The following is a 25,399-nucleotide window of genomic DNA, read 5'->3' on the forward strand; positions in this document are numbered from 1 at the left end:
ATGACATGAATTCTGTGATTTTAAGTGCCATTCCCTAAGACAAGCAAACCTAGAATTCCCTGGACCTGAGGCCATGGCCTCTGAAGGGACTTCAGCCCCTCCCTCTGGCCCGGAGGGGAACTCTGCGCTCCTCCTCAGGGGATGGCATTTCCCTACACTTGAGGCGGTTGTCAGAAGAGGTTTCCTCAACCGACACCCACAGCCGTAGAAAGCCAGCCTGGACAGCCCCGCGGGTTTCACCGAGCTATTACATGAGTCTCTGTGGGTGGGAGGAACTGCAGAGTGAGTTCCAGAAGCTTGTAAATTTATGAGGTTTAAAAGCCACAGGGAGGGAGGGATGTGCGTGTTTCTTGGCCCTAAAACCTGAGCAGATAGTTTTTAAAATTCATGGGTCAGGCCAACAGCAACCACTTGCCGAGGTGCCGCCGTCACAGGCGGCATGTCCTCCTCCCCCAGGTCGCCTGCCTAAAATAAGAAGGATCATGAGACAGGAATAGAAGTTGAGAAACCTGGATCTGGATCCTGGATCTGCCACTCATGGATAGAGTGACCTTGGGCAAGTTTTGCTTTTCAGCACCTCAGTTTTCTCCTCTGTGAAGCAGAGGGCTAGATAATGATGCTGAGGTCCCACCTGGTTGGCACTGTTAAGGGGACCCAGGGTTACCCTTCCTTCCAGGGAGCACACACCTGCCAGGGGGATTCAGGCTTATCCCACGCCTTGGTTTCAGTGACCTGCTGCAGCCAAGGCCCCTGGGGCATCCTAACTTTACAACCTGAGGGAGGGGCAGCGCCATCAAAAACCAGGGAGGGGGCAATCGCTGGACCAGCACACAGGGGAGCTCCAAATGACCCTGAGCAAAATTCTGCTCCTCTCCAGACCTCAGTTTCCTCATCTGAAGGGTTTACACTTCATCTCTCAGCCCTCTCTGGCTGTGACAGGGTGATGCTGTGCCTTGCCACCAAGTCAGGTAAGCACCAGGCTCCCAGGTGGTTCCAACTCATGCCATTGGAGATGTGTCCTGGCCTCAACTGGGAGCCTGGCCTCATAGGGAGGAGCTGAGCATCCCTGCTTTACCCATGGCCCTCGTTTTTCAATCCCATTCAGAGAAATCCTGACAAGGAGCACGCCAGAGGGTGGCTTTCTGCTAGCTCCAGATGGAGACCCATGCACCCCACTTCTCAGAACACTGAATCCTGGGACCCCTGGGTCCTTGACATCTCAGGGCAGGAGGAAGTGATGGTGAGAGAAGGCCCGAGAAAGGCAGATTGGCCAGCCCAGCCCCAGTCACAGGCGGGGACATCTTCCAGCAAACCCTAAGCCAAGGATGCTGGCTGTCCCGGAGCTGGGCATGGAGGGAGAAGCCCTGGGCGCCCCCTCTCATCATCCCACACCTCATTTATCATAAAGGTAAGCCCTTAAAGTCTCGCCTCAGTCCTTCCTGCTACAACCATTTTCTCCACTCTCTCTCTGCAGACAGAAAGGATAGTTGCTCTGCCACCCTCACAAGCCATCCCCAACCCCATCTGTTTTGTCTTCAAGCTAGATATATATCCTCCATATAGAGCTGCTGAAGATAATGTACAAGTTTTTGTTTGTTTGTTTGTTTTTTATAAGGAGGAAGGCAGGACAAGAATGAGCTGGGGACGGGTTCCCTTTTCAGTAATGTCTGACTCAGGCTGATGTTAGTGTCAATTTGTATTCCCTGGACATATGGGAGCCAAGGAGCAAGAAGGAGGCAAGAGCGTGGGGTGGGGATGGCCTCCCAGTCCCTCCATGGGCAGATCACAGGCTCAGCGTGCGCAGAACGGGGGCATTGGAAAGGTGTGTGCAGAAGATGGTGGGATTCTGGAGCTCCACTCTCTCAACCCTAGCAACCTGTTCCTTCTGACCTCAGATCCTCACCCAAATGGACCCTCCCTCCCCCTCCCTCCCCTCCTCCCTCCTCCTCCTCCTCCTCCTCCTCCTCCTCCTCCTCCTCCTCCTCCTCCTCCTCCTCCTCCTCCTTCTTCTTCTTCTTCTTCTTCTTCTTCTTCTTCTTCTTCTTCTTCTTTTCTCCAACCCCCTCTCTCTCCTAGAGACTGAACCCAGGGGCATTTTACCTCTGAGCTACACTCCAGTTATTTATTTATTTATTTTTCTGTACTGGGAATGGAACCCAGGGGTATTCTACCTCCGAGCTATACCCCCAGCCCTATTTTTTATTCTTTATTTTGAAGCAGGGTCTCACTGAGTTGCAAAGGGCCTAAGTAGCTGAGGCTGACTGTGAACCACGATCCTCCTGTCTCAGCCTCCCAAGTACTGTAATTACAAGCCTGTGCCACCACGCCTGGCTCACCCCCAGCTATTTTTTACTTTTCATTTTGAAACAAGGTCTGCCTAAGTTGCTAAGGGTCTCTTGTTCCACTGTGGAGGCTGGCCATGAACCTGAGATCCTCCTGCCGCCACCTCCCAAGTACTGGGATTACAGGGACGGGGCACCCACCAGCTCCTTCACTTTTTTTGCACATGAGTTCAGGGAATCAAAATGGATACTGGGTGTTGTCAAAAGTGACTGGAAATCAGAAAAGGAAAACTGCTGTCCCCAAATCTCAAGAAGAGTAGTTTGAGATAGATAAAATGGCTCTTTCTTTTTTTCCCTTTTATACTATTCCAGATAATGTACCTACAGCAGGTCTGCTGTCAGGCTGGGGGTGGGTAAGAGCCAATTCTCGCCTTCTAAGGAGGATTCCCCACTGGTATGACTGAAGAAAAAGAGCCAGGAATTCTGAGCATTCAGTTCTCACATTCCACCTTGTCTCTCAACCAAGGGAGGGCCAGGGCAACCTGGCTAGCCTGGAGAGGCCTCTACCTGCCACCTGTGTTCTTGCCCTCAGCCCTCCAGAGAGAAACAGAAGTGGAGAAGAAGAAGAAAGCCTTCCCAAGGCTGTTCTGCACCTGGTGGTCCCCCATACATGGAAGTGCTGTGGTAAGTAAGGACAGCAAGGGCACCTCGCCTCACTTCTGGGCGCCCCCAGCACAGGCACCTGATGTCTAAGTCAACAGCTGAACTGACATGCGCACCAGGAACTGACTGATTGAAGGCACAATGAGAGCGGGCTGTACCCAGGCAAAATCTATGCCCCGGCCCTAGAAAGGAGAAGGGAAGGAGGGGAGCCCCCATGGGATTTCCTGAGCATGTCAAAGGAAGGGGCTGGGAGAATGGGGATGCGATTGGGAGAGGAGGGGAGGTTGGGGAGAATGACAGGTAGGAGGGGCTGGGCTTCTCAATCAGATGCAGATCCAGGCAGACACATACACACTGATATGTCTGATTTTTGTGTGTGTGGCTTGAGAAGCGTCTGGAAGGGCGCCAGCATCCTGGGGAGGCACCTCTTGAGTGCGGGCTGGCGCACACAGGCAGGGCCTGATGAACAAGTCACCTGGTAGACGCGGACGTGATGAGACAGCAAGACAGCGACAGGGCCTGAGGACATGAAAGGAGAGGCAGGGGCACTCGGAGATGGCGGCAGAGGAGAAGAAGGGGCCAGCGGGCCAGTGGCGGGTGGTGGCAAAGGGGCAAGTTGAGGGAAATGAGAGATTGGGAGTCAGGAAAACACGACTCTGCAGACAAGCTGGGGGCTGCCAAATGCAGGGGCTGTGTCCCCCCACCAGAATAAGAGCCCCCACATATCACTGAGACAAGACTTGTGTGCCCACATCTGACAAGTGGATGTCTGCGTGCAGGGCTGGGTCTCCCTCATCAGTACCAGGAGCTGCTGAGGGCTGGGTCTATGTCTCCTGCTTTAGGCTGGCGCTGCCTGAGGACAGGAGCCCATGTCTCCCTTCCTCTACAACCCAACATGGTAGGGATGGATGGAAAACCATGAACACTATCATGTACTGGGTGCTTTTCAGTGTGCTAGGCACTGTGTTCGTTCTCTCATTTAATTGTTAGAGCAATCCTATCAAGATTTTTTTCCTCTTTGCTGGGTATTGAACCCAGAGCCTTGTGCACACTAAGCAAGCACTGTCACTGAGCCGTACATACCCCTGCCCTGATAACTTAGATATTACTTGACTGATTGAACAGATGAAGAAACTGAAGCTCAAAGAGGTTTGACTGGTCCGGGGGCTCAAAGCTAGTCAATACAGAACAAGGATTTGAACTCAGGTCTTTCTGACCCCACAGTCTGCGCGTTTGGCCACTATTGTCTATGTCCTCCCTCCCAGAACCCCAAGGGAATAAGGGCAATGTCTTAGGCTGCTGAAAACAGCTTGAGTTTAGAGGCTGAGGATTTCACAACTGTGACCCAGTGATACAATTTCAGAGGGAAACCCAATCACTGCAGAGTGTGAGAAGATGGCAGGAATCCACCCTCTGCCCAGGCACAGGCAGGGCTCCTCCAGCATAGATGTAGGACTAAATCCTCCGTGGTAAATTTCTTCCCATCCATCACTGGGCATCCCATCTCCTAAGGCAAGACCAGGGCGTTCTCCCCAGCCCAACATCCTGGCCTTAGCCCCAGCCCCATGCTTGTGGAAAATCAGGGATCAGCACCTGTTTTCCCATGAGAGAAGGGAAAGAGCCAGGATGTTTTGGCCTCAGTCCTCCCCAGATGTCCTTCCAGCTGTGTGATAATAGGCCACCAGGGTGGATTTCGTGCCTCAGCACTGGGAGGAATCTACGAAGACCACCGGAGGGGGCTGGCAAATAGGAGGATAGAAAAACTCAGAGTGAAGCCATGATCAAACTGAGTGCCCAACTCAGCCCAGAAATGAGGATGTTGGCAAATTTCATTCTGATCTAGATGGGAGCCAGCCCCTGTGCTAAGGGCCGGGAGTGTGTGCTAAACTTGAGCCTACGTGCTATCCTTTGACAATCCTCTACACATCATGGTCTGTACACTCTTTTTCATAGTTCCTACTATTTTCCCTTCATCATACTTTAAATAACCACTGGGCTGACATATAACTTTTTTTTTTTTTTTTTTTTTTTTTTTTTTGGTGGTACTGAGGATGGAACCCAGGGGCTTTCTACCTCTGGGCTATACTCCCAGACCTATTTTATGCTCTATTTGGAAACAGAGTCTCACTAAGTTGCTGAGAGCCTCACTAAGTAGCTGAGTCCGGCTTCAAACCTGTACCATCCTCCTGTCTCAGCCTCCCAAGTGGTGGGATTACAACTGTACACCACCATGCCTGGCTCTAGACATATAACCTTAAAAACCTTTGACCAACCAACTTCCTCTCTCTTTATGATCAATCACAGCCCATGTTCCCTTCTTCTGGGTAAAATGGCTAATCTGTTGGACAGAGGAGCCACAGAGCTGTGGGCAGCCTTGTTCTGCCATGTGGACCAGAGGCAGAAGTCAGCCTGTGGTCCAAAAGGAGATGAATCAAATGTTTAGGGCGGAATGAAGGAGAATAAGAGTGCCAAGCAGGTGGGGATGCTCAACAAGCTTAGCTTCCTTTTACCTGCAACCTGCCTGGTTCTTGAGCTCCAGTCCTGTGAGACAGCTCTGTGTCCTGTAAGAAACTGCCCCTTTTGTCTAAGCTGGCCCCAAGGGGTCTAAATGCACACCTAAGCATCTGAGCAAAATATCGAGATGAACTGAAATAGGGTCAACGAAAGGAGCCCAACTGTGAATGAAGTCCATTGGAATTACTGGTCACCGCTGGGGTCTCATGTCCACAGTGCTTAGGATGAGCAGGACAAGCTGACTGCAAGCTTGCAGGGGAGCTGGGAATAGAACTACATATTGATCATGTGTGGTGTGCCAGGGGTTCCTCACTCTTCTACTTAACTCTCATAATCACCTCCAAGTGCTGAGAATTAGACCTAATCTACAGATAAAGAATAAGTTTAAAGAAATCAACAGACAATGAACTAATAAGCATCAGAGTTTATATGTACCTTCATACGCGTGACTCCGCAGCTGGCACCCTTTCTATTACCCCCATGGAGTTAGACACACAGGGAGCTCCAGGGCAAGGGTAGATTCCAGAGTCTTGGTGATGCTGGCCCTTCTGGGCCACCAGCATGGTGCAGTGCATGCACATGGTGTCGAAAGTGCATTAGCCATAAACCTACAAAATGTCCTCAACCCTGCAGGAGGTACCCACCTGGGTCCTAGGGAGACATGCTAGGCTCCCAGCTCCCTGCACCACAAAATTCTTATGAGAGACCTCAGAATGGGACCACCTTACCTAGAATAAAGGCTTTGGGCACCTGCCCAGGAGACTTTACTATGCCTGTGGGATACTACGAGGCCAGCTTTCTCCATGGCTGAGGCATATGGCACTGTGGTTAAGAAGACAGATGCTCAAGGCAGACTGCCTGGGAGTCACACCCAGGCCCCTCTGCTTCCTGGCTCTGTGCCCTTGGGGAAGTTACTTAATTTCTCAGTTTCCTCATTGGTAAAATGGGGGCAAAAATAGTATCTAATTCTGTTGCTCTGACAATTAAATGAATTACTGCATGTCAAGTGTTTAGAATAGTGCCTGTGTGCACAACACAGTAAATGATAGATGGGATCATTAAGTCTTAGGTCTTCCAGGAAGCTAATGCTCCCTCCCACCAGATGCAGCATTATGGGAAATCTAATCTAGAAATCAGGGGCGACAGGCAGTGGGGAGGTAGGAGGAGAGAGTAAAGGGGAAGTTGTGCCCTGAAATGCATATGGGGCTGCCTTTGCCATGAGTCAGCCTCATGCCAGCCTTTTCCCCGGGTTACATCCAGTCTTCCCAAATCTGGAAGTGGGGAGTCTAATCCCTGTTTTACCAATATGGAGGCTGAGGCTCAGGCAGTTAAGTGGCTTTTTCAAGATCCACAGCTGGTGAGTGACAGATTCAGGATTCACAGTCAGAAGGGGCAAGAGGAATCGCTTATCCTAAGCTGAACATTCCAGGGCTCCACTGGGCCAGCCCATTCCAGTCTTCCTTATCCAGGACCCCTTGTCCATCTTTCTTCACGTCCACCTGGGAAGCCTCCTCCTGAGAGCCTTCCTGCAGCTCCAGGGATCTGTCCAGCATGTCATGAATCTATAATAATTCCCTGTTTGTGGGTCAACTTCCTACAATGGACAGTGAGCACCTTGAGAGGCAGACCCTCTGCCCATAGTCAAACCAAGGAACGTTTGCAGAGAGCAGGAAATAACTGATTCTAATAAACCTGTGCTCCCAGAACCCTGGCAAGACTGGCTGAGCCTCAGCATTCCAGAACATAAGAGAGGGCAAGGGGACAGAGAGTTGCTGTTTGTCCTCTAGAGTCAGTAGAGTCTAGTAGCTAAATGCAGGAGCCTTAATCAAACCTCCTTTAAGTCTCAGCCTGAAGCTGTGGGCAACTTTGTTCTGCCACATGAACCAGAAGCAGAAGTTGGTTCACAGTAGCATGAACTTGCTACAAGCTTTTGGGCAAGCTGCTTGTCATTCCGTAGACTCCCCTATATCTCCTAATATCTAAATCTTGTGTGAGCCGGGCGTGGTGGCACACACTTGTAATCCCAGTGCTTGGGAGGCTGAGATAGGAGGATCGCACAGGTTCAAAGCCAGCCTCAGATACTTAGTGAGGGTCTCAGCAACTAGCCCAGAGGTAAAAAAAAAAAAAAAGCCACTGGGTTCCACCCCCAGTACCACCAAAATCAATCAATCAATCAATCAATCAATCAATCTTGTGTAAAAGTGAGATTATCAGCCAGAAGAACTACACAGTAGGGCCATCTGGTTGTTAAATAATACGAAACACTTCCTTACAATAGATGAGTACATGCTTCTTTGAGCCCTCCTGTGTTCCCCTTGCCATCCTAACCACCAGGACATTTGCTCTGGGACCCCCTCCCGCCCAGTCCAGCAATCACAGACTTAACACCTGGCACAACAGGATGTCCCTAGGATTCCAGCACTGAGCCTACCAGGGTGGTTAAATATTTTACATACAACCCTTAAATAATACCTCATTGTGAGGATGAGATGGGTTTAGTTATACGAAGCATTCAGCAGGCTCATACACAGTGAGTGCTCAATAAATACTAGTCACTATTGCAGCTAATATCCAGTATTTAGACATGTCTATGAGTGTCAAACACTCCCCACAGAACCTCAGAATGAAGGCACCTGACCTACCTACAGACCTAAAGCCTAGGTTAGACTCTCAGGGCTGAGTGCTTTCTTCCAGGAAGCCTAAACTCTGCAGCTAGGACCTTGGTGGCCCTGAAGCTACAGGCCAGGCTGAGAGACCTCAGAAAGGCCTGGGCTGCTAAGCAGGCCTCCCTGCTCAGAGGCTTGGCTCTGGCGCTCCTGGGAGCCCAGTGGGTCCCTTGATGTTGGCAGCAGGAGCAACATCAGCCTCTCCTCGCTGCCTGCTGAGCAGCAAGCAAACCCCACGGCTGGGTGGTGTGGGGCAGGACAGGGACCCGGCCCTGTGCCTACGGCTGAGGAAGGCCACCCCTCAGGGCAGAAGGAGCCGCAGCAGCAGCACTGGCACCTGACTTCCTGCCCTGAATGGTCCTGCCTCCCCACTGTGGTCACTCCCTTCCCCAAGTGCTGCAGCCAGGGGCAGCCTGACAGGGAGGCCATGCCCCAATTGCCACAGCAAGCCTGGATACCATGCCATCATCAAGGTCCTGCGGAAGCAGTACAGTATTAAGTGTGGTGGTGCACACCTGTAACCCCAGTACTCGGAAGGCTGAGGCAGAAGGATTCCAAGTTCAAGTCCAGCCTGAGCAACTTAGCAAGACATAAATAAATAAATAAATAAATAAATAAATAAATAAGGCTGGGGGATTTAGCTTAGTGGTAGAATCCCCCTGGGCTCAATCCCCAGTAGTGAAGGAAAAAAAAAAAAAAACAGACAGTAGGGCAGTGCTTACACCCAATGGCAACCCCTAGATTCTAGGAAAACACCTCCTGGAGACACCTAAATTCCATATTCCTTAGCAAAACAAAATCCTTTATGGCAAAACACCACCCTTCTAAGCAAAACACCCTGGCTCCTATAACAACGGAATCTCATGGCAACGCCCAGACATTGCAACTGGAACAGCCTAGTGGCATCCCAAAGGAATAGAGGAAGTTAAAGGCTTGAGCTTAGGGTAACCCTCACTCCCTGTTGGCCTGCCTACCCAGAGCAGCCTGCTTCACTCCCTGAAGGACCATCTGCTCTGAGGGCTTCAAGCCAGTGAGTCCCAATTCTGCCCTCCTACCTTCATTCAAACAAAGCTGGATGACTGGAGTCCCTTTTTTCCTTATGCCACAAATCTGATTCCTTTAAATAGCTCCCCAACTTCCCATTCCTTCGGGAAGGCTTCCTGGATTTGAACAAGAAACTAAGCGAAAATGTGGTCCCACCCTACTTACACCTGCTTCAAAATCACATGCCACTGAAAAACCCTACTGTCTAGTCCCTAAATGGCTTAATGTCTCAGTTCTGCTCTTCAGAGCAAAGACAGTGGCAGACCCATGCTCAGGCAGTACTCCTCAGATAGCTGCTGCTAAACAGAGGGACAAACCTCTGTGGTTCGGTGTCCTCTCTCTGAGGGGGCTCCCATTGGGGAACATCAGACCTGCAAGAGCTATATGTTCCTCTAGCAAAGAGATGTGGAGAGACCCTGGGCTGGTGGAGCTCGTCAAGGGGAAGGAGACGCAGAGTGTTTGGGAATCTTTTGGGGATAAACCCCCATTGCTCTCCTCCACTTAAAGGTCTGCCCAGAGCCTACAATTGAGTCCCAGGACACCCAGTCCCATCGTGACCCCTCCCCACCCTTTCTTTGCAGTCTCTTCTTTTGCTAGTTTTGTCTAACTAGCAAGCTGGCCCAAAGGCTCAATCTCAGGAGCACAGTGGCTTGGGTTCAGTGACTGCCGGACAAGCTATTCCTGAATTAAATGCTATCAAGCAACATTTGGGAGAGTCCTGGGGCTCCTGGAAGCAGTACATCCCAGAGGCAAAGTTCAAATCCTGGTTCTGTTGTTCTCTTCCTTTACTGGCTTTAAGAGGACAACCTTTATTTAGTGCCTCACTTCCTTCATTTTAAGTACCAGGATCATAGGATTATTATGATACATAATAAGTGACTTATGATACATAAATAATAAGAACAATGCCTCTCTTACACCAAGTGTTTGGTAAATGTTATTATTATTAAATTATTCTATTCTTGAGCTCCCTCCCTCCTGAAAGAGTCAGGTACTGGAGCTCCTAAGAGGCAGCTCCTCAGTGTAGGGTGTTAGAATCCTGAGTCCCATGGCATCTTTTGGGGGCATACTGGGGCTTGAACCCAAAGGAGTTCTACCACCGAGTTACCTGCCCAGCTCTTTTTATTTTTCGAGCCAGAGTTGCTGAGGCTGGCCTTGAACTTGTGATCCTCCTGCCTCAGGCTCCTGGGTAACTGGGATTGCCTCTATGGCACCTTAAGGACTCTGTAGAGGGAGGGTAGGGCCTACTGGCTGGCTGCCAGCATCCCCAAAAGAGAAGGGCTTATTTAGTGGGTTACCAAGGGCAAAGGAAGCCTGTGTCTTCAGAGTCTACAGAGTAACCAGCACTTACAGTGCTTTTCTGGGAAAGGAGCCAGAGTCTGAACCCCTGCAGCCTCTGCCTGGGGGTCTGTTTGGGGGAAGTTGTTTCACCATGGTCATATTTCAGACTCTTTTAAACCTGTCCAGCTCTTTTGTATGCACACACACATCACACATACACATGCACACACATGCATGCATATGCACCATTAGTATGTGCATATGTGCTGGAGGCCAGAGAGTGTGTGCGCATTTATATTCCCTGAGCCACGTAAACACACGGCATCCACCAAACACCCTGTGTTTGCCCCGATACCCAACCTCACTCCAGTCCTAAGCACTTATGCTCTGTGCTGGGCAACCTATTAACCCAGCACCTTTCATCACACTTACCTGAGTCTTGCTCTCTCAGCACTGACTCTTACTGCCCAGCCCAAGGACCCAGTTTACAACTCTGGGTCTCCATGGAAACACCCGGAGCTGATAACATTCAGCCTCCCAAACCAGACTATGCCCCAAATAATGGTTAACCCTTAGGACAACTCTAGGGTACCATAGAGACTAACAACGGGAGTATTTACAACACACCAGGGCTTGGACCTGCCCTTGTTCTTGACTTCCACCTCCCCAGGTTACAGAAGTTAACACCCTGAGAAGCCTAGAGCAAGTGCTGCCACCCAGAAATTAGAAGATTCTGTGGAGAACCCTCCCACTCCAGTGGCGGCGAAATGTATCATTGAGATGTCCAAAATAGATTCAGGATGGCTGAGGCCGAGGCCCCACCCCTGCTGAGCCCTGGCTGCCTCGCTGAGGTTTGGCTGGAGAAGGGCTGGAGGAGAACCAGTGTCAAACATGAGATGTACAGCAGCGTTGACAGCGAGCACCTGGAACCTGCGGCAGCCAAAGCTCTTAGGAGGTAGACCTGGAACCTGCAGGTGGGCTGTGCTCCCTCAGCTCCCCTCCCTACCTGGGATTCCCCAGCATGTCCTCATTCTCCTCACCCCTGCAGTTTGTATCTCCATGTCCAGAATCATAAAACCTGGGCAAGCTGGGTGTGGTGGCGAGTGCTTGTAATCCTAGTACTTGGGAGGCTGAGATAGGAGAATCCCAGGTTCGAAGCCAGCCTGGACAACTTAGTAAGGCCCTCTGCAACTTAGTGAAGCCTTGTTTCCAAATAAGAAATAAAATCTGGCTAGAGGTTTAGCACAGAGGTAAATTCCTCTGGGTTCAAGCTTCAGTCACACACACGTGCGCACGTGCACGCGCGCGCGCACACACACACACACACATCTGGGCAAAAAGATGATACTTCCACCCCACTTCCTCAGCCCACCCTACTTATCCTAGGCACACACTGCTGCGTCCACACTGGAGGGCTATACTGGACACACCCAGGCACAACTCTATTCCTGCCTCAGCCTCCAGTGAGGATATAAACAGCTCCTGGGCATCAACCTAGTCTGCACCCTGATCTCTGCTGGTCAGAAGGAAGCAGAGACTTGGGTTCAGTGAAGGAGGTAGAACTGAACCCTGAAGGCTCTGCCATCCTGGTTCCCAGCTCCCAGAAGCAGCAGTGTAGAGGAAGGTGTGGGAGGTGATGTCTATCTCCAGGGATGACCCAGCATTTAAGGGGCTCCTATTGGAGGAGCCTGCCCATACTGGGCAAAGAGCTGGGCCTGGCCCCCGGCCCTTCCTGTGCAGGAGAGGGAAGGCTGCAGGCTCCTGGGACATCAAACACATCTGGGTAATCCAAACAAGGTGTGGAGGGAGGTCAGCCAGTACAAATGAGAAACATGTGGCGTCCATTTCCCCTCTGCTGGCTGGCTAGCACAGGCTTTCCAGGCAGAGAGAGAAGGCTGTAGGGAATGCAGTTTCTGAGTTGGGCCAGGAGAAAATGCAGCCAGGTGCTGTGGTTCCCAGCAGGGAGCCGTCCTGAGATGCAGACTTTATGAGTGGGGAGGGTGGTCCAAGTGGGGGACTGGACTTCCCTGGACCTGGGAAGCAGGTGAACAGGTCAGGCTCCTTCCCCATCAGATAGTATTTAAAAATAAAAGGAGCCAGGCATGATGGCACATGCCCAGTACTTGGGAGGTTGAGACAGGAGGATTGTAGATTCGAGGTCAGCCTCAGCAAATGTAGCAAGACTTGCAGCAATCTGCAGAGCCCTTGTTTCAAAATTAAAATAAAATAGGGCTGGGGGTGTAGCTCCAAAATAGAATGTCCCTGGGTTCAGATAGAGAAGAAAGAAAGCAAGGAAGCGAGAAAGGAAGGAAATGAAAGGAGAGGGCCAAGGGAGAAGGTGGGACAGGCCAGGCAAGGTGGTGCAGATCTATAATCCCAATACTTTGAAGGCTGAGATAGGAGGACCACAGGTTCAAGCCCAGCCTCAGCAACTTAGTGAGACCTGTTTTCAAAATGAAAAGGGCTGGAGATATAGCTTGGAGGTTTAGAATCCCCTGAGTTCAATCACCAGTACAAAAAAAAGAAAAAGATAAGCTAAAGCTTGTATGGATGTTTTAAGTACAAGGAATCTGTGAAAGGCAGATTAGCTGAACCTGGAAGGATCCAGAGAGCAGATCTGGGCCATGGTTAGAAATTCTTAGAACACTGAATCTTAGTTCAATAGAAAAAAATAAATAAAACAAAAAAGATCTAATAATGAATGCTTTCCAGGAAAATAAGGTAGTGAGTCCTCTATCACTAGGAGTATGTAAACAGAACACCCACCTGCCTATGATGCCACAGAGGGCTTAGTTTCAGCTTTATGTGGGTGGCTCAACCAGACAGTTCCCATTCAGCTGTGGTTCTATGAAATCCCAGGGAAGGCTGAAGGCGGTGGAGTGTTCTGCAGAGAGGAGGGGACTGCTCTTATTCCAGCTGTCCAGGGAGACACTGCAGTGTGCTGCAGAGGTGGCTGAGCAGCAGGGTGCTGAGCTGCAGTTATGGACCCTGGGGCTCTGCGCAGCCTGGTCAATGCAGGACTGGCTATCCCTCGAACCCCATGAAGCATCCTGCAAGGCTGCGAGGTGTGGGTATGTGTATGTGGAAGGATAACTGCAGGCAAAGACAAGATAGGAGGTTAGTAGAGGAGAAAATATCTGGTGTGGGCAGCGTGGGATAGGGGAAATTAGTGGGTGGATGGTTATAGCTCCAGAGGCATATGGGGCAGAAGCGGGGAGAGAACAAGGAGGAGTGTCAGGAGACACATCAGGTGACCTCTTTCTGCTACCTACTCATCCAGGTCTAGAAGAAGCTTTGGCCTGGGTTGGATCCACCCACGATAGTAAAGGTCATTGTCCTGGGTCAGCTTATGCTTTAGGGAACCAGAGCATCTCTGGGCACTTCTGCTCTGTTTGTACCTTCTCGCTAGAGCCGAGGGCCTGCTGCTATGACCTATCCATCCACCCACCTCACTCACAGAAGCAGATCCCTGGCTGCCTTAAGAGCAGCTTTGGCTTCAGCAATCTGAACAAGGCAGTGTCCACAGCAGAGAAACGGGACCTCTTATCCACTCCTTCAGTGGGGGCCCATGCCTGGCCTTCAAGAAAACATCCTGCCGGGAGTGGTAGTGCACGCTTATACTCTCAGCATTTAGGAAGCTGAGACAGGAGGATCTGGGTTCGTGGCCAGCCTCAGCTACTTAGTGAGGCCCTTTGCAACTCAGTGAGACCCTGTTTCCAAATAAAGAATAAAAAATAGGGCTATGGGTGTAGCTCGGAGGTAGAATGCCCCTGGATTCCATTCCCAGTACCGCAAACAAACAAACAAGCAAATAACAACAACAACAAAAAACATCTTGAGCTGGGCGTGGTGGCGCACGCTTGTAATCCCTGCCCTTGGGAGGCAGAGACAGGAGGATCGCGCAGGTTCGAAGCCAGCTGACTTAAGAGACTCTGTTTCCAAATAAAAATATAATAAATAGGCGTCTGGGAGTGTAGCCCGGAGGTAGAAGGGTTTCCAGGAACCCCAGTACCACACACACACACACACACACACACACACACACACACACACACACACAAAATCCTGAATGTGGTAGGAAAAGAAATGTTCTCCTCGGCGCTAAGCTAACCTGGAGGAAGGTAGGAGGCCTCACAGCTCCAGGCTCTGCGCCAGTTCCTGCTCCACCCTGTGGGCGCTCCCCTGCAGGCCCGGGCCTCTCCACAGCCCATCTGTCCACCTGCAATGCCATAGCATCCTCCAGCAGCACTGCTGCCGCCCAGAAGAGCACAAGGAGCTTCATCCACACTCTCCTACTAGGCCCTGGGAGCCCTGGAAGCCTCCACAATGGCTCTGGGTAGAACCTCTGACCCTGGGGTGCCAGGTGAGTTTGCACATGTACCTGTCTGCTCTGGTTAGCAGTTTTTCTTTGGAGATTTCACTCTTCCTATACCTACCCCACCCTCAGCACTGACCAAAAAAAGGGAAAAGAAACACAAGAAGACAAGTATCCTCTACTCCTCAAAGCATCCCAGAGCATGTTCTCTGGAGTAACCCCACTCCCACGCCCCAAAAGCCCCTCAGCAATCAAGTGGCTGAAATCAGTAGCTTCCTTCCTTTCCTCCCAGTTTCTATTAGGGATGTATTTCTAAGGGCCTAACTGTGGTCATGGCAACCCTGTGAGGAAGTGGGACTAGGAACTCCAAGGTCCTGGGTTCTTTCACCCCCTGACCTTGGGCAGTCTTAATTGCTCCACCCAGTCCCTTTTTCTGGAGGACTCAGGGGTGAAAAGCTGAATGTTTTGGGGAGTCAACAGACTGATTTCACTTAAGATCCTTAGACCCAGGACAGATGGGATGGTACTGTAGTAGTTAATGGCTCCATATTAATAGAAGCTCTCTTTAAGCCACCTGGGACATTTTCAAAGTCTAATTCACACCCACATCCCTAAAGGGTAGGGATGGGCCACAGAAGGGTCTCTTTAACTTACAAAAGGGGAAACTGAGCCCCAGAAGTGGACTCAGAGCCCAGAACTTCTGGACAGGGAACTTGGGAATGCAGTTATTTGCCCTGCCCCAGACCCATGCCTGATCGCTTCCTCTGGGAGCCAAATTGCCACATGCAGACAATTGGGCCAGGGTCCAAAGGCCTCTGATTCCTGGAACTGGCCTATTTCTCCCTGGGACCCACTCCTCCATCTTCTAAGTTCCTAGGGTTCCCCAGGGGAACCCTGGTTACTTGGCAGCTTTCTAGGCTGGAGAAGGGACAGGGAGCCTGCCCAGGCCATCTGGGCCCCAGCTGACTTCTTGAAAGGGACGATCAGGTTTCAGTTCCTCCTTCTTATTCCAGACAGGCTCTTATTTGGGGTTACCTTGTCTCAGAAATTGAATCTGGGTAGCTTCTTGGGTCTGAGATGGTACGAGGAGTGAGCATCACCTGACACTAAGCCTCCTTCCTGGTGGGGATAAATACCCTGGGGGTTGAAGCCAGGGGCATTCTACCTCTGAGCTACACTCCAGCCCTTTTGATTATTTACTTTTTTTTTTTTTTTTGTGGTACTGGGGGTGGAACCGAGGGGCCTTCTACCTCTGAGCTACATCACCAGACCTATTTTATATTTTATTTGAAAACAAGGTCTCACTAAGTTGCTGAGAGCCTCACTAAGCTGATGAGGCCGGCTTCGAACTTGTAATCTTTCTGTCTCAGCCTCCCCAGTAGTGGGATTACAAACTTGTGCCACCATGCCCAGCTGATTATTTATTTGGAAACAGGGTGTAACTAAGTTGCTGAGGCTGGCCTCCAACCTACAATTCTCCTGTCTCAGCCTCCCAAGTACTGGGATTACAGGTGTGTCACACCACGCTTGGTTTACCCTGTATTTTTAGTCACCATCCTGAGACATGGAGGAAGCCCTTTACCCCAGAGGTCATCCTGCTACCCAATAATGAACGGCCTGTCCTGACCCTTGGAACACCTTCGTGGGCTCTGGGCAGCCAATCTACTGTATTACCACCATCACTCCGACCTGGTCAGTCCAGCCATCATGTCTACCTTCATGCAAGAGAAAAGCTTGGCCTGGAGTAACTAGCTCCTCTTGCCATCTGATGACAAACATCGCCTCCTATGGCTTGGACCTCCACCCTACTTTGGTACTCTGAGAGAGAGATCATCCAGCAAAATCTGCCAACTTCCCACACCTCTACCCCCACCTGCCAGCGAAGACCCTCTGTGGGGTTGTCAGGACAGCTCTGGTGGCCCCTGCCCAGTAGTCACCACCTTGATCAAACCCCTCTGCATCTACCCATTTCTCCCTTCTCTGTCAAGTCTTCTAGGAAGAACTGTGACTTGGGACTCAGGAGTCAAATGCAGAATCTCCCTGCCACCATCAACTCAGTGGTGACAGGCCCTCAGCCCTTTGGACCCTGCATTTCCCCAAATGGAAGCAGAAGAGGTGATCCGATCTCTCTTCACCTTCATGGTTGCCAAGAGACTCCCGCAGAAGTGTGCTTGGAGAAGTGGCAAGTGCTGAACAGGAACAGGGACCACAGCACCGGCTTCTCCCTCTCTCCTGCGACTCCTCTCCTCACCCAGCTCTAGGGCTGCTTGTCAGAATTTCTGAAGTTACCCCTTTTGAGAAACAACCAAGAGCTCTTGGATGGGCAGCCAGCTCCTAGGGCAGTGTGGGGACTGGCAGGCCTGGGGAGGGCTGGATCTGCTCAACCACCCAAACAGGAGAAGCCCTGACCTTGAAATCAGGTCTGTGCCCTCTGCTACTCCATGCTCAACTGTCCCCCTGCCCGAGCCACAGGGCAGCCCCTTCCTCTCCCGCCCTCCTCTCCATCTCTCAGGGAATGTCCAGCCCCAGTGAGCCTGGCACCTCTTCACAATTCCATTACCACCTCCTTAGAGAGGCCTAAAGCTGGCCTCCCCTTCCCAGCCCTCTCTAGTGCCCAGTCCAGTTTCGTTTTCTCCAGAGCCCTCCTCAGTCCTGGAATTATTCCATTTATTTCCCCCTTACTGCCTGTTTTGCCTCATTGGACTGCAAGCTCCTTCAGGGCAGGGCCTCTGCCTGGCTCAGCAGGCACTGAGCACAGGATGCCATACTCCTTCCCAGAATGAGACTGTCCTGTGGTGCCCTGTCCACCCTCCAGCCCATCCCTCCTTCTCCCTGCTGACACCAGGCTTTGGGGAGGAAGACTCTCGAGGGAAGAGGCTGCTCCTCCCTTTTTGCCCTTGTAGATTCTTGATTGCCTCTGCAAACCCCATCTGGTGAGGATCGGTTCTCACAGGGCCGAATCCCTGCCTCTGGTCAGGGGATACCCATCCTGGCCCACATAGAGTGGGGGTGCCACAGGAAGACTGCAGCAGCAGGCCCGGCCAATCTCCGTCAGCTTTGCATTCTCCTCGGCAGCCAGGCCAGCTCTCCCATCCCTCCCTCCCCACCCGCACAGCACCGTCCTGTCATTCGGCCCCGCCTCCTCACACGCGCAGACACGCCCCTTCCCAGCCCCCAGCAGGGCAGGCAGCCTGCAGGGTACCCGGGTAGCTCGGGTCCCTAGGCGCCGGCGCCTGAGGACCCACATTCCAGCCTCCGCAACAAGTCCGCTCAGCCGAGGTGGCTCGCGTGGGCTCCAGGCCTGCCGCCATCCTCCCGTGGCCCCAGCGCCGCCCGTGCGGGCTCCCGAGGCACGGCAGCCCCGTGTCCTGCACATCACCCATCCATCCCTCTCTGGGGGCAGGGGCCTTAGGAACGCAAGCCTAGCTCTCGGGCCCTCTCAGGATTTTTTGCAGGGACTCCACTGGCTCATAGAACAATGGAGCAGCTCTCTGCGCTTCCTCTACACGAGCGAGCTTTGTTCCTCCCTTCCCGCCGCTCCGCTTCCATTAGCCAAAGGGCAAAGGCTTCTCCATCAAACAGGCGACTGGGCGCAAAAGACTGGGGTGGGGGTGGGGGCAGGGGTGGGGGCCAGAGCCCCCGCTGAGGTATAGGACGCGCATCCAGATGCGCACAGCTGGCTGTCCGCCGCCCCCCTGGCCCCAGACAGCTTCTCCTTGCCAGAACCTCCACACCCGGGATATCCGACTCGCGTTCCCACCCGGGATCCACAGAGGAAGCAGAGCCGCAGCTCTGCTCCGGGCCAACTGGCCCTCCCAGCTGCTCCCCAAACATCTGTCCTCTAGCTCTCCCGCACCTCCAGAGCAGAGCGGATGCGGCTCGTCCAGTACACACCGCTCCCAGCGGAGGGGCCCGCCAACCCCAGGTCTTGACACAGTATGATTCTGGACTCTAAAACTGATGGAGGCGGATGGGCTCTGTTTCTGAGAGCCCAAGTCCCTCGCCCCATTGTCCAGCCTCACTTGGCGCAGGCCAGCGCGGAGCCCAGGCTCCAGCCGGGTAACATCTTCAACACTGCACTTTAGCCTGCGTGCAGCTAGAGATGGGCCAGTTCTGCACATCTGGGTGCAATGCCCCTCCCAACCCGACTGTGATCGGCAGCACCCTGCGGAGAGGGGGGAGGGGAAGAAGCTTCGCACTCCCCCCACTTTCCCTGGCAGCTAGCCCGGAGAGCCCGGGGCGGGGTGAGGCGAGAGGCCGGACTTACCCAGCATCTGGCTGAAGAGCAGCTGCTCCAGGTCGCCCAGCACCGTCACCACGAGCTCGGGGTCCACCTTGAGGAAGGCGCGCTCCTCCTGGCCCTTGGCAGGGGGTACGGGCCCCGAGCCCTTCTGCGCCTTGGCCTTGCTGGAGAGCAGCTCGTCATCGGATTTGCCGTCGTCGCTCACGGCCGCCTCAGGCGCCTTGCTGAGCGGCTTGACCTCGGCGTAGGGTCCGCGCGGGATCCGACTGGGTTTTCCCAGGCTGGGCGCCAGGGGAGCCAGGGGAGTCTTGGCGCTGCCTGCCGGGGCGCCCTTGGCCTGGAAGAGCGAGTGCTCAGACTTGGACAGCGTCTTGGACATGAGCGGAGCCTCGCGGCCCTTGGACCCCATCTTGCCCAAGCCCTTGGGCGCCTTGGCCATGTCGTCGCTCCACTCGGGCTCATAGAGCTGCAGCTTCTTCTCGGAGTCCGTGAGGAACGAGAGGTTGGTGAGCGACTTCTGTTTGCGCAGGTTGGAGGCGGGCGGCCCGCCGGGGACGCGGCTGTCCACGCTGCCGGACTTGAAGACCTTCAGCTCAGCCGCGCTGGCCTTGGCCAGGCCGCCGCTCCCGCCCGGCGCCCTGGCTCGCTTGGGCAGCATGCCTCTGCCGTCCGCCGCCGCCGCCTTCTTGCCGGCCCCTCGCGGCTCGTCCGCGCCCTCGTCGCCGCCGCCGCTCAGCTCCAGCTCGGGCTGCACGCTCTTGACGCCGCCGCTGCCCAGCATTCTGCCCGCGAGGAGCGCATGGACGATCCGCGCGTCTGCAGGCACGGGGCGGGGGAGGGGGCGGGAGGGAGGAGGAGGAGGCGGCGGCAGCGGAGGGGGGAGGGAGAGGACGGAAGAAACCGAGGAAGAAGGGGAGGAGGGGGACAGGCAAGGAGAGGGTGCAGGGGAAAGAAACGCAGGGAAGAGAGAAGGAGAAAGGAAAGAGAAGAGAGGAAGCCGGGCAGCGATGGGGCGGGGTCGGAGGAAAGGGGGCGGGGCGGGGAAAATAGAAATTAAAATTTAAAAATCAGTCAAAGAAAAGATGGAAGCCCCGCGGCTCCATGGAAGCCCGAAGGTGCTGCGGTGCCGGGATCCCGCCCCGGCCGCCTGCCTGTCCGTCCCGCGGGCGGCGCACAGCCGGGCAGCGCCCTAGCCGCGCTCCGCCAGCTCCAGGGGAGGCTTCGGGCTGCAGCGGAGGCGGGGAGCAAACAGGAGGAGGGGAGGAGTGTGCGCGAGCGGAGGGGTGGGGGAGAGAGTGTGTGTCTATTTCTGGCTCTGGAGGGGGAGGTATCTGCGAGTGGAGCTCCAGGGGCGGATGAGTGAGGGGTCTGGGGTACAAAAGCATCCGACCAGGTTTTCTCTTCGCTTTGCAGTCAAGTAGCACTGGTGGTCCCCAGGAGAAAGGATCCTTGAGGAGATGCAGAGGTGCAGGTGAGAGGGGCTGAAGAAGGGCAGCTGGGGACGCATGAGAGAGAAAGAGCCCCTGGGGCTGGGAAAGCGGCTGGTAAGTTCCCCACTCCCTACCCAAACCATTCTCTCAGGGGGTTTTCCCCAGGAACCGCCTGTCCTGTCTTACTTCCTTCTCTGAGGCACAAGATTGCTCTTCTGAGCCCAGAAGGTAGGGGACAGGGGGCAGAACAAGGGAGGCTTGAAGAAACTGGGCCCAGGATTGACTAGAGAGAGAATAAGGGCACTGGAGGAAGGGACTGACCCTTGGGATCAGGAGACTGCGTTCTCATTCCATTTGCCAGCATGACCTTGTCAAAGTCATTGAGCCCCTTCGACTCTCTGTCCCTTTTACAGTGCTTATAATCCAGTTTCCTAGGTGACCTGGCTTCGGAACTTAAAGTCCAGTGTCAAATCAGGGGGAGGCTTAGCACTGGTCCTTGGCCCTTGAGAGCTGAAGCAGGGCTGCAGAGCCATTTAACAAAGACATGTTCCCAGCACCTGCCTGGGCCCAGGGAACACAGATGAGGAGAAGGGGGAGCAAAGTGCCCAACGGAGTAGGGAGAGTTTTGCCTAGGACTGCTCCTCAGTAGAGGGTGGCACTGCCTGTCTTCCCAGGTACTACTCCCAAGTCAAGGCCCAGCTGCCTGAGCAAAAGGCTGTCAGGGACAGGAGAAAGTAGAAGGGAATTCTCTGAAAGCAAAGTGCTTCAGAAGGGGCAAGCTCCAGATGGCTAGATCTAAGTGCTGAAGATTGTAAACATGTAGGAACTCTGCCAGAATGTGGTAACCATCACATCACTCCTATCCTTGACCTTCCATCTTTCTAGGACCTCCCCTCCTTTACCCCAGAATCTGAACACTCCAGTGTCCCAGCCTCCAGGTACCTGAATCCTGCTCTCCTACCACTAGGCATCAGCCTACCTGGTATGAGAGGTGCTAATGTATACATTTGTCTCTTTTCCAGCCCAGGAGTTCTCTCAGAGCCAACTGTGTCTCTCAACACTTGCACAGAGCAGGTGTTGCAGCTGTGTGGGCCAAATGCAGCTGGAGGCCTGAGTGCTGGACGCCGGATCTATACCCTGCATAACTCTCAGATCTTGGTGGTTGCCCAGGACTCCCTGCCTTCCATGATCTTAGAGCTGAGACATTATGAAGTCTGCAAAGACAAGGATCATAGCAGAGAGGACGTGCCTATCACAGTAGAGAATGTAGGACTCTCAAGCAGAAGGGTGTTGGGTAAGAAGCATGGACCCTCAGCTGGCCTTGGAGATACAGAAAGAGATTCTGAGAAAGATGAGATTCTGCTCTCCAGGAACTTAATGTCTGGCAGGGGATGCAAGAGACAATACAAGACCTGGAGAAATAAGAATCTAGTCCTGTGAAAAAAAAACAATGTCACACATGTTTGTCACAGATAAACAGGCATAGGGTGTGTATTCTAAATACAGGAAGGACAAGAGGCGCTGCCTCAAAGGAGTGGAGGAAAAGAGTTGGGTGTGAAGATTGGCCAGTTGACCCTGAGGCAGAAGGTACAAGAGAGATGTCTTTACAGGCCTAGGTCCAGCACATAGGAAAGCTGGGGTGGAGCCAGGCTCGTGAATCCAGATAGGCTATGACAAGCAATAGGAATTGCTAAAGGAACATAAATGGTAGGTGCCAAATCTCAACCAGGCACAGAGCACGTCTAAGGGATGAAACCATGGGACACGTGCGATACTTTTGCCTAAGCCTAAACATGAGATCCCAGGCCAAGCAAGAGATTATGCCTCACCTTTGATGCCAGATCGCGGAGTAAACACGTTCATCCCTTTCCTCCTCCATCCCACAACCCACTTGGAATAAAGTTACAAACCACCTCTTGTAAAATCCCTCTGCTTACTTGTCAGTCATTCTCTAATTTATGCGAGAAGCTCTAATTCAAGTACATGGGAACCTCACCTTTCCTACAAGTAGCAACTTGAGAACCTGAGGACACCTATTGTCTGGCTTACCAGATTACATTAGCTCTTGCTTGCTGGCAAAGCGAAATTAACTGGTAACCAATCTGGCTGAAAACACTGTCCGCTGTCATCTTCTCCACCCAGTGTGCACTGCTGCAGGCAGAAGCTACTGCCTCTCCCCTGGTTTAATGTCATCCCTGCTCTCCGTATCCATGTCTGTAGGGTTAAGTCTTTAGAGCTGCTATGAAACATTGCTCTGCTTGTTGCTCCGTCCACCTGCACTTCCTTGCTGCTGGATGCCTACTGCCCCTGGGACCTGGCTGGCCTTCCTTCCTCCCTTCCTTCCTGGTTATCTCACTCCCTCATTTGATCCTGTGTTGCCTGCTTTTTCTCTGTATTCTTCTTTGTTCCTCTCTACTTCCTCTCATGGGATATTGTATTCCCCAAATCCCAAGTCCTTTTCCTTCCTTCAGTAAACAGTTCCTGAAATCCTGCTTCTTTTGAGAAGAGGAGGTTTCCCAGAGAGAAGCCTATTCCCACCACCACCACCTGAACCTAAGGCCCCACTACCTCCTACAGGACACACCACCTGTCGGGTTCTGAGATGGATGTCCTCGTCTTGGGGCATCATGTGCCAACTCAGCGCCAGAGCCCTGGAGTGTCAGCCCTCCGTCTGTCCACCGTACCGCTCGCCTTTCCCTGCACCCTGCCTCAGCCCTCAGCACTTTTTTTTTTCCTTCTCTGTGGTACTGGGAATTAAACTCAGAGGCATCCTACCTTGGAGCTACACCCTCAGCACCCCCCTTTCAAAACAGGGTCTTGCTAAGTTATTGAAAGTCTTACTAAGTTGCCGCGACTGGTCTCAAACTTGCAATCCTCTGCCTCTGCCTCCCAAGTACTGAGATTACAGGCACGGGCCACCGTGCCTCACTGTTTCATATCACTCTTTACAGGGCTTTGCCATGACCACACAGTGGTCCTTTTAAATAGTCATCTTGGCATCCTAACTTTCTGACACTCCCTAAAGTGACCTCTAACTCTGTGTGGCTCTTTTTTTGTTCCTTTCTCATCCCCTGAGTTTCCCACCATCCTCTTCTGCAGTGGGAGCACCCTGCTGCCGTGGCAACAGCCATTTCAGCATCAGTCGATAAAGCCAATATGTGCGGAGTTTTTCCTCGAGTGATTCCTAAAAAGAGAGGGATCTGCCCTGTCATACTACCTCTAAGCCCAGCCCAAGGCCCCTCCTACTTGACCATTCCCTCCTCCCCACCTGCAAAAATGGCAGGCTTCAGAAGGCTCGCTGAAGAGAGATCCATGAGCCTGGGAGGGGCTAGGTGATGAGGCAGAGTCCCTGCCAGGCAGGCAGTTGGTGCTGAGATACCAGTAACCTGTCTAAGGGGCTGGATCCTGCTTGGTTTCAAAAAGGAAGATGGAAAAGAGGCTGCTTTGAAATCATGAAAATCCCAATTGCAGCTCCCCAAAGACAGGCTTATCACTCCACCCCTCTCTCTCCCAAGGCATTGGCATTTTCTGGGCTGGAGATAAGATGAGTGATTTGACCACATCTGTTGACCAATAACTTAAAGCAATTTGAGGAATGAAGATATAGGCATATGGCCAAGAAAAAGCATGCTGTGTGATTCCACATTCTCACACCCCTGTGATTAGAAACGGATGTAACCCAAAGACTATGGAGGGTCTGGTGGTGGAGCCTTGGGGGGCCTTGGGAGGGGGCTAGAAGAGCTGGGGGATAGAGGACTGGACCACCCCCACTCTCTTGACCTTGAAAGATGACCTTGGAGGAGGGGGGAATCTGAAGGAGGGAGTCCTGGGCCAGAAAAATCCACGCCTGGCTCTCTCCAGGGCTAAGGGCAGAGCAGGCACAAGGGAAAGTGTTCTTGATATCTGTGCCCACAGTCTAGACCTGGAGAACAGGGAACAAGAATCTAGCCACACAGCTGTGAACGAGCCCACCCATCCTGGGCCGGGGTCGGGGGTCCCCAGCCCAACAGAGTAACAAGCTCTTACCCTTATGATAAGGTAGAGACCTTCGTCATTGTCCTAGCAGATTTCGACACCTCTACTTCTAAAGCCCTCTAGACATTGTTTCCCCTCTCCTTCTGTCTTTTCTCTATCACGTACATACATCCCATGTCATCTCAACCGTCAGCAGGGACTTCTTGGGCGCCCCAGATGTGCACAAGGCCAGGAAAGAGGCTACAGAAATAGCTGGCATTTGAGCACAGAGTTTCATCTACACCCAGACAACCAGCTCCCCGCCGCTCATACCTTGTTCCAGGCCAGCTACGCTAAGTGCTGGTGGAGGGTACCACAAAGAACAAGACAGGCACAAAGTCTTCTCCTCGGGGAACTTATATTCTAATGGGAAGAACATGCAATAAATTAAATAGAGATGTTGGCTACTAAAAAGTACTAAAGAGAAAAGAGCAAAGTGGAGAGGGGCATATGAAATATCCAGGCAGGAGCTGACTTGCCAATATGGTGGCCACAGAGGCTCTACTGAGAAGGTGACATCTGAGTAAGAGAAGAGGAGGTAGAGAGGGAGAGATCTACCTGGATCTGGAAGAAGAGATTTCCAGACAGATAGAAGGCCCTGAGGGAAGTGTGCCTGGTGTGTCTGAAGAACAGCAGGAGAGCTGCATAGAGAGAAAAGAAGAAAGGCACAGCGCGGAGGGGTGAGGTCAGAGATGTAAGCTGGGGTCCGTGCATGTAGGGCCTTTTAGGTCAGTCACTTGGGGTAAGCCACTGGCAGGCTTGGAGCAGAGTGACATGACCTGTCCCCCAGCCCTCTTTAAAAAGGTCACTTCAGGTCCTCTGCGGGGACAATTGCTGGGCTCCTGGTAAACTGGATATATTTTGAAGCCATTAGAATTTGCTGATGGGTCAAATGTGTGTTTGTGGGAAGGAGAGGAATCAAGAAGACCCCCATTAGACATGGTGGC

The 25,399-nt window shown here is 52.7% G+C and overlaps 1 protein-coding gene across 3 annotated transcripts in view; it reads right to left on the bottom strand.

Annotated features, from left to right (window-relative positions):
• NAV1 (neuron navigator 1) overlaps positions 1–25,399 on the bottom strand; it is a gene marked incomplete at both ends in the record, with an annotated part of 206,485 nt that overhangs the window by 162,636 nt on the left and 18,450 nt on the right. For all 3 annotated transcript variants that reach the window (XM_080699273.1, XM_080699274.1, XM_080699272.1), the window contains one exon: positions 19,033–19,824. In XM_080699273.1, the coding sequence (XP_080555399.1) occupies positions 19,033–19,824 (792 nt within the window). The remainder of the gene's footprint in view (positions 1–19,032; positions 19,825–25,399) is intronic.

Source organism: Muscardinus avellanarius (genome assembly GCF_963383645.1).
Source record: "Muscardinus avellanarius genome assembly, chromosome: 7".
Taxonomy (NCBI): domain Eukaryota; kingdom Metazoa; phylum Chordata; class Mammalia; order Rodentia; family Gliridae; genus Muscardinus; species Muscardinus avellanarius.